This window comes from Megascapheus bottae, chromosome 2 (genome assembly GCF_031878675.1).
Source record: "Megascapheus bottae isolate mThoBot1 chromosome 2, mThoBot2.hap1, whole genome shotgun sequence".
In the NCBI taxonomy this organism is placed as follows: Eukaryota; Metazoa; Chordata; class Mammalia; order Rodentia; family Geomyidae; genus Megascapheus; species Megascapheus bottae.
The window spans coordinates 50,238,663-50,250,759 of NC_143510.1; the positions used below are offsets into that span (position 1 = coordinate 50,238,663).

Sequence of the window (12,097 nt, forward strand, 5' to 3'; positions counted from 1 at the left end):
TTCTGGTTTTCTGGGGATTAATTGGAGATAAGAGTCTCAGAGACTTTCTAGCCCAGGCTGGCTTTGAACCTTGATCCTCAGATCTCAGCCTCCTGAGTAGCTAGGATTACAGAGGTGAGTGACTGGCACCTGGCTTGATGTAACTTTTTTGTCCTAGACCACTCCAGAGATCTCAGTCAACAACTGAGATGTGGAATCCTGAGACAGGAAATGTCAGTCTGGCCCCCAAAGAATGTTGTATTGTTTTACTCAGAAGGAGAGGGAGAGGTGTCAAGCTCTCACTGGTAACCCTACTAATCAGGAGGCTAAGATATGAGACTCCAGGTTTGAAGGCAGCTGGACTAGGAAAGGTTATGCGACTACTGTCTGTAACATAAACATTAAAAAGACAGACTAAAGCTGTGGCTCAACTGGTAGAGCATCAGTTTTGAAGAAAACAAAAAACAAAGAGACAGTGTCCAGGCCCTGAGTTCAAGTACTAATATCAGCATTGAAAAAAAAAGGCTTGGGCCGGGAGTGTGGCTTGCTGGTAGTGCTTGCCTAGCACGCACAAAGCCCTGGATTCGATTCCTTGGGATCATCACACACTCAGAAAAAGCCGGAAGTGGAGCGGTGGTTCAAGTGGTAGAGCGCTAGCCCTGAGAATGCCCAAGGACAGTGCCCAGGCCCTGAGTTCAAGCCCCAGGACTGGCAAAAAAAGAGGGGGGGGCAGGAGTTTGGCCTAGAGGTAGAATGCTTGCCTAGCATGAACGAAGGCCAGGGTTCGATTCCTCGGCACCGCATACAGAAGGAAAAAAAAAAGCTGAAAATGGTGCTGTGGTTCAAGTGGTAGAGCTTTAGCCTGAGTTCAAGCCCCATGACTGGCAAAAAAAAAAAAAGGCTTGGCACTAGGACTTAGCAGTTACCTGACTGTATCACCTACTATCTGTATTATGATATCAGTGTGGTCACATTGCCAGGGGAGAAACTCCCCAGACTCTGACTCCTCCCTTGGCCCCGCCTCACGGAGCTTGGGCTCAGGGACTTCTCCGCCCCAGCCTCACCCCAAGGAGCTCCACCTACCCACCCTCAGCCCTTTCTTCCTAGTTGGTAGGAGCAACAACAGTGATTGACAAGTCTCTTATCCAATCACCAAGTCGAGAGCCCACATTTTCCCAATTAGGCTGTAACAGGGGCGGGAGCCCCAGCCTTGACTAGCAGTGAACAGGAAGTGAGAGTGGAAAAGGGTCGGGAGCACTGGTCTAGCGCAGGTGTCGCACGAAAGGTAACCGGTGGGTGTCGTGACTCCCTAACTCCTTCTCTTTTCCATTTAGCGGATCAGCCTGGAGTAAGGGACTTCTGTTTACCATTTCTTTGTAAGAAGGAGATGTGTCGATTTATTTTAAGCCTTTTTGGGTCTCCTGGGAGGTGAGGCGGGTCCTGACTTAGCCACTGACTTGTGCTGGGAGGAGGGGGTGGGGGAGGGGGGAGGAAGAGTGACCTCGTAGAAGAGGCTGGGGGTGAGTGCTAACGTTTGAGATCCTTTCTTATTCTGTGGGCGATGAAAGCTCATGGAGAGGGGTGAGTGATAGGGATCTGTAGATTCTCGGACTCTGCTCTCTTCTTAGACACTTCCTCTTTGTAGGAGGGTGGAGTGCTCCTAGAAACTTAGATTCCTGCGGTTGGGTACCATTGTGGGGATCTAGGGAACCAGTGGGTCTCCACAGCACTGAATAGTGATGGAAACTTTCTTTTTTCTCCATTTAAGTGAATCCCCAAGTGAGAGAGCCAGTTTTGGGTGAGAGATGTTGGGGTTGGCCTTGGGCTAAGTCTCCTTCCTACCTGTGGGGTGGTCAACTTTTGGGCTCTTTTCTTTCTCCTCAGACTTGGAAAAACACTTGAACATGTGGCATCCTAATGCTGGTAAGTTTTTTTGGGAGGGGGGAGGATGGAATTTTTTTTTCTCACCCTATTTTCTTTTCCTGTCCCTCTTGCGTGATAGGCAGGCACTCTACCACTAGGTCAAACTCCTGGCCCCTTTATTTTGTTGTTGTGGAACTTGGGCTCAGAGCCTGGACACTGTCCGTGAGCTCTTTTGTTCAGGTCTAGTGCTCTACCACTTTGCGCTGCACTTCCACTTCCTGTTTGCTGCTGACTAATTGGGGATAAGAGTCTCACTGACTTTCTTGATGAGGCTGGCACTGAACCATGATTGTCAGAGGTCAGCTTTTTGAGTAGCTAGCATTACACGTGTGAACCACCAGAGCCCAACTTAACCCCATTTTCTATAGAAACTTTCTGAATGTATCCCACTCCCAGCCTTTTTTTTTTTTTGCCAGTTCTGTCTTGAACTCAAGGCCTAAGCACTGTCCTTGGGCTTTCTCAGGGCTAGAGCTTTACCACTTGAGCCACAGCACCATTTCTTGCCTTTTCTATGTATATGGTACCAAGTAATTGACCAAGGTACCATGGTCTTCATGCATGCTAGGCAAGCTCACTACCACTAGGCCAAACTCCCAGCCCTTCTTTTTTTTCCCCCTCTACTGAGGTTTGGTTTACTTTCTCTAGTCTACATTTTCTTCATCATTATGTGATAAGAAAGGCAGTGTGTTTATTTGCTGCCAAGGTTCATTCTCGATCCCCCCCTCTTTGAATATATATATATAATTTTTAATTTTCTTCTTTTACCAGGGCAGCCAGCACAAAATCCAAGTGTCCCCTACATGGGGTACCCTGGAGGTTCTAATTCTGTGTGTCCACCTCCTTCGTGCCCGCCATGTGTAAATCCAGTCATTCCTCCTGGCCCTGCTCCTGGATGTCCCTGTCCTCCAGGGGCTCCCCAGGGGAACCCAGCTTTCCCTCCATGTGGGCCCCCGTATCCTGCGCCACAGCCCCCTCATCCAGGATGCCAACCCTCAGGCCCTTACCCCCACCCATGCCCACCACCTGCACCTGGCATGTGTCCTGGCATGGCTCCTGGCATGCTAGGCCCACAAGCTACAATGGACAAGAAAAAACTGAAGAAAATGAAGAAAGCACATAAAAAGATGCACAAACACCACAAGCATGGCAAGGTCAGTGTCCTGTGGAGCTTGGCTAGGGTAGGGGTGGTCTTTGGAGGGATTATTTACCTAGATTGGGAAGGAGATTCAGTTTGTGGACTTGGGGGATGACATTTATGTTACTCTGGTGATTGGGTCTTCCCTTTTGTAAAGAAATCCTACTGGAAAAAAATCTAGTTATCTTGAAAAGAAATACCTGACCCTTCCTATGTAGAAGGGGGAAGCTTATTCTTAGAATGGATATTGAAAGCCTTCTCTCCTGGACTGCCTTACTTATAAATTTCTGCCTTGCCAGAACTTTTGCATTCCCCTCCCCCCTTCAAGGTGTGTCCTTTAGTAAGTGGGACACTCCCACTGATATTGTCCAAAAGTTAACTGAGTCAATTCCTTGAATAAGCAAATCTTACATGATAGCTGGGCACTCCCTTAGAGGTTGTTCAAATGTTAGGTAATTGAGTCAATCCTTTGACAAAGCAAAGTTTTATATAGTAATTAGAATGATAATCTGGCCTTAGTTCCTGAAACTGCTATAGTTTCTCCTATGGTAGTACATGATCTTTGTGTAATTATAGAGGCGTTTCTTTAGTGATTCAGATGTAAACAGACCCTGGGGCTTTCACACTCAGAGCCAAAGAATCTTCAGGGTAAAGTACAGTCATTCAAGATGGGCTTAGCCTTGTAATCCTAGCCATTCTGGAGGCTGAGATTTGAGGATCATAGTTCAAAGCCAGCTTGGGCTGGAAAGGCTATAAAACTAGTTAACCAATAAAAAAAATGTTGAAAGTAAAGTTCAAGGGGGTTGGAAATGTAGCTCAGTAGAAGAGCACTTGGCCTGAATTCGGTCTTCAGGTCTACCAAAAAAAAAAAAAAAGGCTGTAACTCAAGTGGTAGTGCCAGCCTTGAAAGAAAAAACTAGGCCCTGAGTTTAAGCCCTAATATCAGCACACACACACATATATTGCTCCCCCCCATGCCACACTCAAAAGAGGGCGCTCAAAGCCCTGAGTTCCTACCCCAGTAACCAGCATAAACACAGAGAAGTGTTTTCATCCTGTGGTATGACAATTGGCCTGGGTAGGAAAGGCTCTAAGTGGAAGGAGTAATGGAGGATACCAACCTGGATCGGATCTTCGGGATTTCTTAGGTTAACATTTTACTGCCCGGTATTTGCCCTTCTGGATTTGAGCTTTTCTTCCTAATTTTGGGTCTTTAGTAGAAATGTGAAAATAAGGAAAGGTAAGACTGAATGAAGGAGAAAGCCCTGAAGAGACAAAAGACTGGGGGGAGGGTTTTGTTGTTTTTTGTTTTGTTTTTACCAGTCCTTGAGCTTTTTCCTCAAAGCTAGCACTCTGCCACTTGAGCCACAGCACCATTTCTAGCTTTTTCCATGTGTGTAGTGCTGAGGAATCGAACCCAGGTCTTCGTGCATTCTAAGTAAGCACTTTACCACTAGGTCAAACTCCTGGCCCTTTTTAAAATTTTTTAAAAATTTTTTTGCCAGTCCTGGGACTTGAACTCAGGGCCTGAGCACTGCCCCTGGGCTTCCTCAAGGCTAGAGCTCTACCACTTGAGCCACAGCACCACTTCCATCTTTTTCTGTGTATGTGATACTAAGGAATCAAACCCAGGTCTTTGTACATGCTAGCCAAGCACTCTATCACTAGGCCAAACTCTCAGCCCTGTAGAGAGTCTTAAGTAGGCCCCAGACTTTTCTTCCCACTTTCCCCACTTCCTTCCTGGTTGAGATAAGATAAGATGCACAGTTGCAAATAGCTGTATCTTTTCTCTCACTTTCTTTGTCTCTGTCTCTCTGAGTGGGTATTGGACTTTGAATATAGGGTTTAGGTGTTATCCTTTTGCTTTTGCTCATTGCTCTACTCTTTGAGCCACAGTTCTATATCTGGCATTTTAGTGGGTAATTGGAGATTTAAGAATTTCTGAGCCGGACTTAGGGGTTCGTTCACACCTGTAACCCTAGCTACTCAGGAGGCTGAGATTTGAAGATCGAGGTTCAAGCCCAGGCTCTTGTGAGACTCTTTTTTTTTTGCCAGTCTTGGACTTTCTCAAGGCTAGCACTCTACCACTTGAGCCTCAGCACCACTTCCGGCTTTTTTCTATGTATGTGGTACCGAGGAATCGAACCCAGGTCTTCATGCATGCTAGGCAAGCACTTTAACCACTAGGCCAAACTCCCAGCCCCTCTTGTGAGACTCTTATCTCCAATTAACCACTAGAAAACTGTAAGTGGCGCTGTGACTCAAGGGGTAGGGCAGTAGCCTTTGAGCTGAAGAGCTCAGGGACAATGCCCAGGCCCAGAGTTTAAGCCCCATGATGGGGGCGGGGTTGTGGATTTTCTTGTCCAGGTTGATTCTAAGAGCTCAGCCTTCTGAGTAGCTAGAATTAGAGGCATAAACCATCTGTGCTTGGCTGTAATATACTCTTTTTCTCACTCTCTCTTCCCTTCTTTCTCCCTCCCTTCCCCATCCTTGTCTCTTTCTGTCTCCCCCTTCCCTTTCTCCCTCTTCCCCTCTCACTCTCTCTTTTTCTCCTCTCCTCTCTCTTTGTACCAGTCCTGGGCCTGGGTGCTGTCTTTGAGTTTGATCAGCTTAAAGCCAGCACTGTACCACTTGATTAACAGATGTACTTCCCGTTTTTTGGTGATTAATTGGAGATAAAAGTTCCATGGACTTTTCTGCCTGGCTTTGCCTCAGATCTCAGATCTTCAGATCTCAGGAGGCTGAGTAGCTAAGATTACAGGAGTGAGCCACTGACACCTAACTCTCTCATTTTTTTTTTTGCCAGTCCTGGGCTTGAGCTCAGGGCCTGAGCACTGTCCTTGGACTTTCTCAAGGCTAGAGCTCTACCACTTGAGCCTCAGCACCACTTCCGGCTTTCTTCTATGTATGTGGTACCGAGGAATTGAACCCGGGTCTTCGTGCATGCTAGGCAAGCACTTTATCTCCCGGCCCTCTACTCTTAGATTCAGAAAATCTGGTTTGTTACATTTGTGAGGATGTCTAACCCTTACAGTACTATGGGGACTATGTTTGGCTGCAAGACTGGTGTGCTTGGATTATGAATGATGCCAGCAGGAAAACCCTAGTTGTGTGGTTGTTTATCTTATCACTCAGTAAAGACAGGATTATGAGTATCTGACCTGTTGCATAAATCCTTTCCTGTACATATCTTATTGTTTTCTGATATCCTACATGTGTTGAAACTTATTTTAGTGCTTTCTGATTCTGACCCCTTGGAATGTGCCTCTTTTTTTTTTTTTTTTTTTTTGCTAGTCCTGGGCTTGAGCTCAGGGCCTGAGCACTGTCCTTGAACTTTCTTAAGGCTAGAGCTCTACCACTTGAGCCTCAGCACCACTTCCAGCTTTTTTTTTTTCTATGTTTGTGGTACCACGGAATCTAACCTGGGTCTTGGTGCATGCTAGGCAAGCACTCTACCACTAGGCCAAACTCCTGGCCCCGGAGTGTGCCTCTTTTTAAAAATTTCCCCCTAGGGGCTGGGAGTTTGGCCTAGTGGTTAAAGTGCTTGCCTAGCATGCACTTTAAGACCCGGGTTCGACTCCTCGGTATCACATACATAGAAAAAAAAAAGCCAGAAGTGGTGCTGAGGCTCAAGTGGTAGAGCTCTAGCCTTGAGAAAGTCCAAGGACAGTGCTCAGGCCCTGAGCTCAAGCCCAGGACTGGCAAAAAAAAAAAGAAAAAAAAAAACTAAACTAAAAATTTCCCCCTAACTTTTGTTTTGTTTTTGTGGGTCATGGGGCTTGAACTCGGCCTGGGTGTGCTGTCCCTGAGCCTCTTCAGCTCAAGGCTACCACCCTACCCCTGGGCCTGGGCACTGTCCCTGAGCTCGTTAGCTCAAGGCTACTGCTGTACCCTTGAGCCAAGCCCCACTTTCCATTTTCTAAAGGTTAATTGAAGATAAGAGTCTCAGTTCCTTTTGTTCCCAGGCTAGCTTTGAACCTTGATCCTCAGATCTCAGCCTCCTGTGTAGCTAGGATTACAGGCGTGAGCCACTACACTCACCTCCCCTTAATTTTTTTTTTTTTTTTTTTTTGCCAGTCCTGGGCTTGAGCTCAGGGCCTGAGCACTGTCCTTCGGCTTTCTCAAGGTTAGAGCTCTGCCATTTGAGCCTCAGCACCACTTCTTGCTTTTTTCTCTGTATGTGGTACCGAGGAATCGAACCTGGGCCTTCGTGCATGCTAGGCAAGCACTTTAACCACTAGGCCAAACTCCCGCGCCCCCCCCACCTTTTTTTTTTTTTTTTTAATATAAACCAGTCCTGGGCTTGAGCTCAGGGCCTGAGCACCGTCCTTGGGCTTTCTCAAGGCCAGAGCTCTACCACTTGAGCCTCAGCACCAGTTCCAGCTTTTTTTTGTATGTATGTGATACCAAGGAATTGAACACAGGTCTTTGTGCATACTAGGCAAGCACTGTACCACTAGGCCAAAGTCCCAGCCCCCTCCCTTTAATTTTTTTTTTTTTTTTTGCCAGTCCTGGGCTTGAGCTCAGGGTCTGAGCACTGTCCTTGGACTTTCTCAAGGCTAGAGCTCTACCACCTGAGCCTCTACCACTTCCGGCTTTTTTCTATGTATGTGATACCGAGGAATCGAACCCGGGTCTTCATGCATGCTAGGCAAGCACTCAACCACTAGGCCAAACTCCCAACCCCTCCCTTTAATTTTTTAAAGATAGTTTTGGGACAATCTGAGCCTGAAAAAGCAGAGTGAGCCAGGTGCTCAGTAGTCCTAGCTGCTTAGGGGTGAGGTCTGAGGATTGCTAGTCAAAGCCAGCCCCAGCAGGAAAGTCCCTTGAAACTCATCTCCAATTAATCACCAGAAAAGCTAGAAATGGGATTGGGAACATGCTTTAGTGTTAGAGTGCTTGCCTAGATGCATGAAGTTCTGGGTTCAACTCTTCAGTACCATATAAACAAAAAGCTGGAAGGAAGTGGTGCTGTGGCTCAAGTGGTAGAGTGCTAGCCTTGAGCAAAAGAAACTCAAGAACAGTGCCCAGGTCCTGAGTCAAGCCCCAATATTGGAAAAAAAAAAATTAGGCTTTTGGGTACCTGGGTAGATGGATGGGGAACCAAAGAATAGCCTATAGAGTGATATGGTTCTGATATTTTGTCCTTTTCCCCTTTCCCCTTGCAGCACTCCTCCTCTTCCTCCTCCTCTTCCAGCAGTGACTCTGACTGAATACAGGGCCTGGACTCTCCCCTCAAGTCTCACCAGTTTTGCTCTCATCAAGCTTCTGCTGCAGTGTTGTACTGGGTGGGGGGGGGAGGGAATTAGCCCTCTGATCCCTACCCTACCCTCACCTGAGCCCTGATTGGCTAGGGAAAATGGAAAGTAGATTGCTGTGTGTTAGTAAGGAACATCTCCTCTTTTAGAGCTGAAGACATTATTTCTTTTCTTATTCCTATTTTTTTGGTTCGAGACTGGGACTCCAGTACCTGATGTTTTTACTCATTGGCTAACACTCTTATCAGTTGAGCCATGCCTCCAACCCCAAGAGCTGAAGACCTTTAATAGTGGAGCAGTTTTTTGAAGATGGTGAAACCTCTGAGCTAAATGCTGAAGAAAAGTTTTAAGTTCTATAAAATGTGATTTTTTTCCCCAATTTCCTTTCGTAATACTTGGGAAGTTTGATGGAAATTTCATTATAATGTAAAATCTGTGGGTTTTTTTTTTTTTAAATGATGGTGGCATACCAGGATCATTTAGAGCCAAATATGTTCTCAGCAGGCCTTTTATTGATTTCATTAACTGTAAGGCTGCTTTGCTTCAAAGCAAGAGTCTATTTGATTGATGAGCTTTTTGGAAATGTAATCTCTACTGCTTAGTTCAACATACTAGATTGGATCCTACTCTCATTCTCCAACTCTCAGTCCAAATAAAGCTTGTTTTTCTTTTCTGGTCATTGTTCACCTGTGCCATTACCTTGGCTGGGCGCTCAGCACATTGGACTACTTGTATTCCTCTTCCTCTGCCCAGGCTGGCTTTGAACCAGTTTCCTTCATGTCTCAATCTCCTGAGTAGGATTACAAATGGAATGACTGGAACCCAGCTGGAGATAGGGCCTCGTTTTTTTTCCTGGCCTAGGTCTGGACAGAAGTCTGCCTATTTGATGTTCCCATAATAGTTGGGATGGCAGATGTGCACTGTCATGCCCAGCTGCTTCCAGTGAGGTGGAGTCTGGGGGGAGGAAGAACTTTTCTGCTGGTCTGATGTAGAAACAATCCTGATTTTAGCCTTTCACATAGGTGGGATAAGTGGGTGCCATTACACCCAGGTATTGATTCAGAAGGATTATCATGTTGTATGGCTGATTTGGCTTTGAACCTTGGTCCTCTTAGTCTCAGCTTCCTAAGTATTTAGGATTATAATAGATTAAGATTATAGTCATGAACTGTTGGAACCAACTGAAATCTATTTTTCTGAGCTAAATAGGGCTGAGGGTGGGGCTCTATATGCTCTGCTTGCCTAGCATAATTAGGCTTTAGGTTTTCAAGCCTAGTGATAAAAAAAAGAAGTGGAGTAGTACTGATTGATGCTAAAATTGAAGATGATTAGCTTATTGTATGCCATGGACAGTATTATACATTGGGTTTCATTTGTTTAATGCCAGGCTGGCTTCCAGCTCACCATCATCTACCTCAGCCTCCTGAGTGCTGGGATTATAAACTTGTGCCATTATGCCTCCCTCAGTAAGAGACTTTTATGTACCCAAACTAGGTCTTGAACTCAGGGCCTTGGGGCCTTTCTTAGCTTTTCCACTCAAGGCAGGTATTCTATAACTTGAGTTGAGTTACACTTACACTTCCTTTTTTTTGCTGGTCAATTAGAGGTAAGGATCTATCTGATTTTATTGTCTGGGCTGGCTTCAAAATAGGACCCTCAGATGTCAGTCTTCTGAGTAGGATTATAGGTTTGAGCCATTGGTACTGGCTTTTTCACCAGATCTTTTTTTTTTTTTTTGCCAGTCCTGGGCTTGAGCTCAGGGCCTGAGCACTGTCCTTGGACTTTCTCAAGGCTAGAGCTCTACCACTTGAGCCTCAGCACCACTTCCGGCTTCTTTTTCCTGTATGTGGTACCGAGTAATCGAACCCAGGTCTTCATGCATGCTAGGCAAGCACTTTAACCACTAGGCCAAACTCCCGGCCCCTTCACCAGATCTTTTAAGGCTCTAGTTTGGGTAGGGTGTGTTGGCATATGCCTTTAATCCCAGCATTTAAAGGTTGAGATTGGAGGATCACTAGTTTAAGGGCATGATTTACATACTAAGATCTTGTCTCATCCTGGTGCCAATTACTTATTTCTATAATTCTAGCTACTCAAGAGGCTGAAATCTGAGGATTGTAGTTTGAAGCTATCTTTAGTAGGAAAGCCTGATTACTAATTAACTATCAAAAGAGCAGGAAGTAGAGCTGTGGCTCAAGTGGTAGAGCACAGGCTTTGAGTAGGAAAGCTTAGGGACAGCATGAGGCCTGGAGTTCCAGCTCCAAGACTGGAACGAAACAAAAACCATATCACATACAAAAAAAGGAAAGGTTCCCCTTTTATCCCAGATTTCCCTAAGGCAACAATGAGTAACATAATTTTGTAAACCTCTAGATCTATTCTCTGTTTAAAAATCTCCTGTTTTTATTGTGGTTGTCATTTTATTGTGTTTTTTTGTGGGTCATGGGGCTTGAACTCTGGGCCTCGGTGCTCTCCCTGAACTCTTCAGCTCAAGGCTACCTCCCTGCCCCTTGAGCCACAGCCCTATTTCCCATTTTCTAGTGTTAATTGGAGATAAGAGTCTCATGTCCTTTAGTGCCAGTGCTGGCTTGGAACCGTGATCCTCAGATCTCAGCCTCTTGAGTAGCCAGGATTACTGGCATGTGCCACTGCACCTGGCTTCCTATTTCGTTTTGTTTTTATTGTTTGTTTTGTTTTGCCAGTACTGGGTCTTGAACTCAGGGCCTGGTCACTGTCATTGGGCTTTCTCAAGTCCAGAGCTCTGCCACTTGAGCCATAGTATCATTTCTGGCTCTTTTTCTATATATGTGGTATGGAGGAATTGAACATGCTAGGAATTGTGCATGCTAGGCAAGCACTCTACCACTATGCCAAACTCCTTGCCATTAAGCACTTTTGCTCAAGGCTAGCACTGTGTCACTTGAGACACGGCAGCATTTCCAGCTATTTTGGTGTATGTGGTACTGGGGAATCAAGCTTCATGCAAACTAGACAAGTACACTTATTAGTAGGCTACACTCCTGGCTCCTAATCTTAATTCTTTAGGAGATAAAGGCTAGACGATCTTGAGTTCAAGACCATCCCCTGTAATATTAGTGAGACCCTATCTCAAAAACAAAATAAAAATTACTTATAAAGCCGGGCGAGGGGTGAGGTGGCTCACGACTGTAATCCTAGTTACTAGGGAGGCTGAGATCTGAGGATTAAGGTTCAAAGCCAGTCAGGGCACTAAAAACTCCATGAGACTCTTATCTCTAATTAATCACCAGAAAACCTCAAGTGGCACTGTGGCTCAAGCAAGGGGTAAAGGTGGTAGTCTTGAGCTGAAGAGCTCAGGGACAACACCCAGGCTCAGAGTTCAAGTCCTACACTGACAAAAAAGAAAAAAAAATAGATTTATGCCTGTCATCCTACCTACTAAAGAAAGAGATCAGAAGAGTCAAAGTCTGAGGCCAGCTGAAGCAAAATGTTCTCAAGATCCTGTCTCAACCAACTGAAATATCTGGAAGCGGTAATGCTTTCCTGTCATCCCATCAGTGTGGGAAATGTAAATAAATTTGATCCAGGCTTGCTTGGGCAAAAAAACTATTCAAAACTAGTAAGACAGGGCGCCAATGGCTCACAGCTGTAATTCTAGCTACTTAGGAGGTTGAGATTTGAGGATAGAGGCAGACAGGAAAGTTGTGAGACTCCTCTCCAATAAAATAATTCATAAAGGGGCCAGGAGTTTGGCCTGTGGTAAGAGTGCTTGCCTAGCATGCACTAAGACCTGGGTTTGATTCCTTGGTACCATAATACATAG

General features: G+C 45.6%; 1 protein-coding gene across 2 annotated transcripts; it reads left to right on the forward strand.

Annotated features, from left to right (window-relative positions):
- Positions 1-229: 229 nt before the first annotated feature.
- Positions 230-8,974, forward strand: Prr13 (proline rich 13). 2 transcript variants are annotated; one of them, XM_090326449.1, is made up of 4 exons: positions 230-1,271; positions 1,864-1,902; positions 2,671-3,053; positions 8,206-8,974. In XM_090326449.1, exons 2-4 carry the CDS (start codon positions 1,884-1,886, stop codon positions 8,248-8,250), a joined length of 447 nt encoding a protein of 148 aa, XP_090182575.1. In that variant the 5' UTR covers positions 230-1,271; positions 1,864-1,883; the 3' UTR covers positions 8,251-8,974. The 2 variants fall into 2 exon arrangements, with proteins under 2 accessions (XP_090182575.1, XP_090182565.1); XM_090326439.1 differs by having other exon boundaries at positions 230-1,264.
- The last annotated feature ends 3,123 nt before the right edge of the window (positions 8,975-12,097 follow it).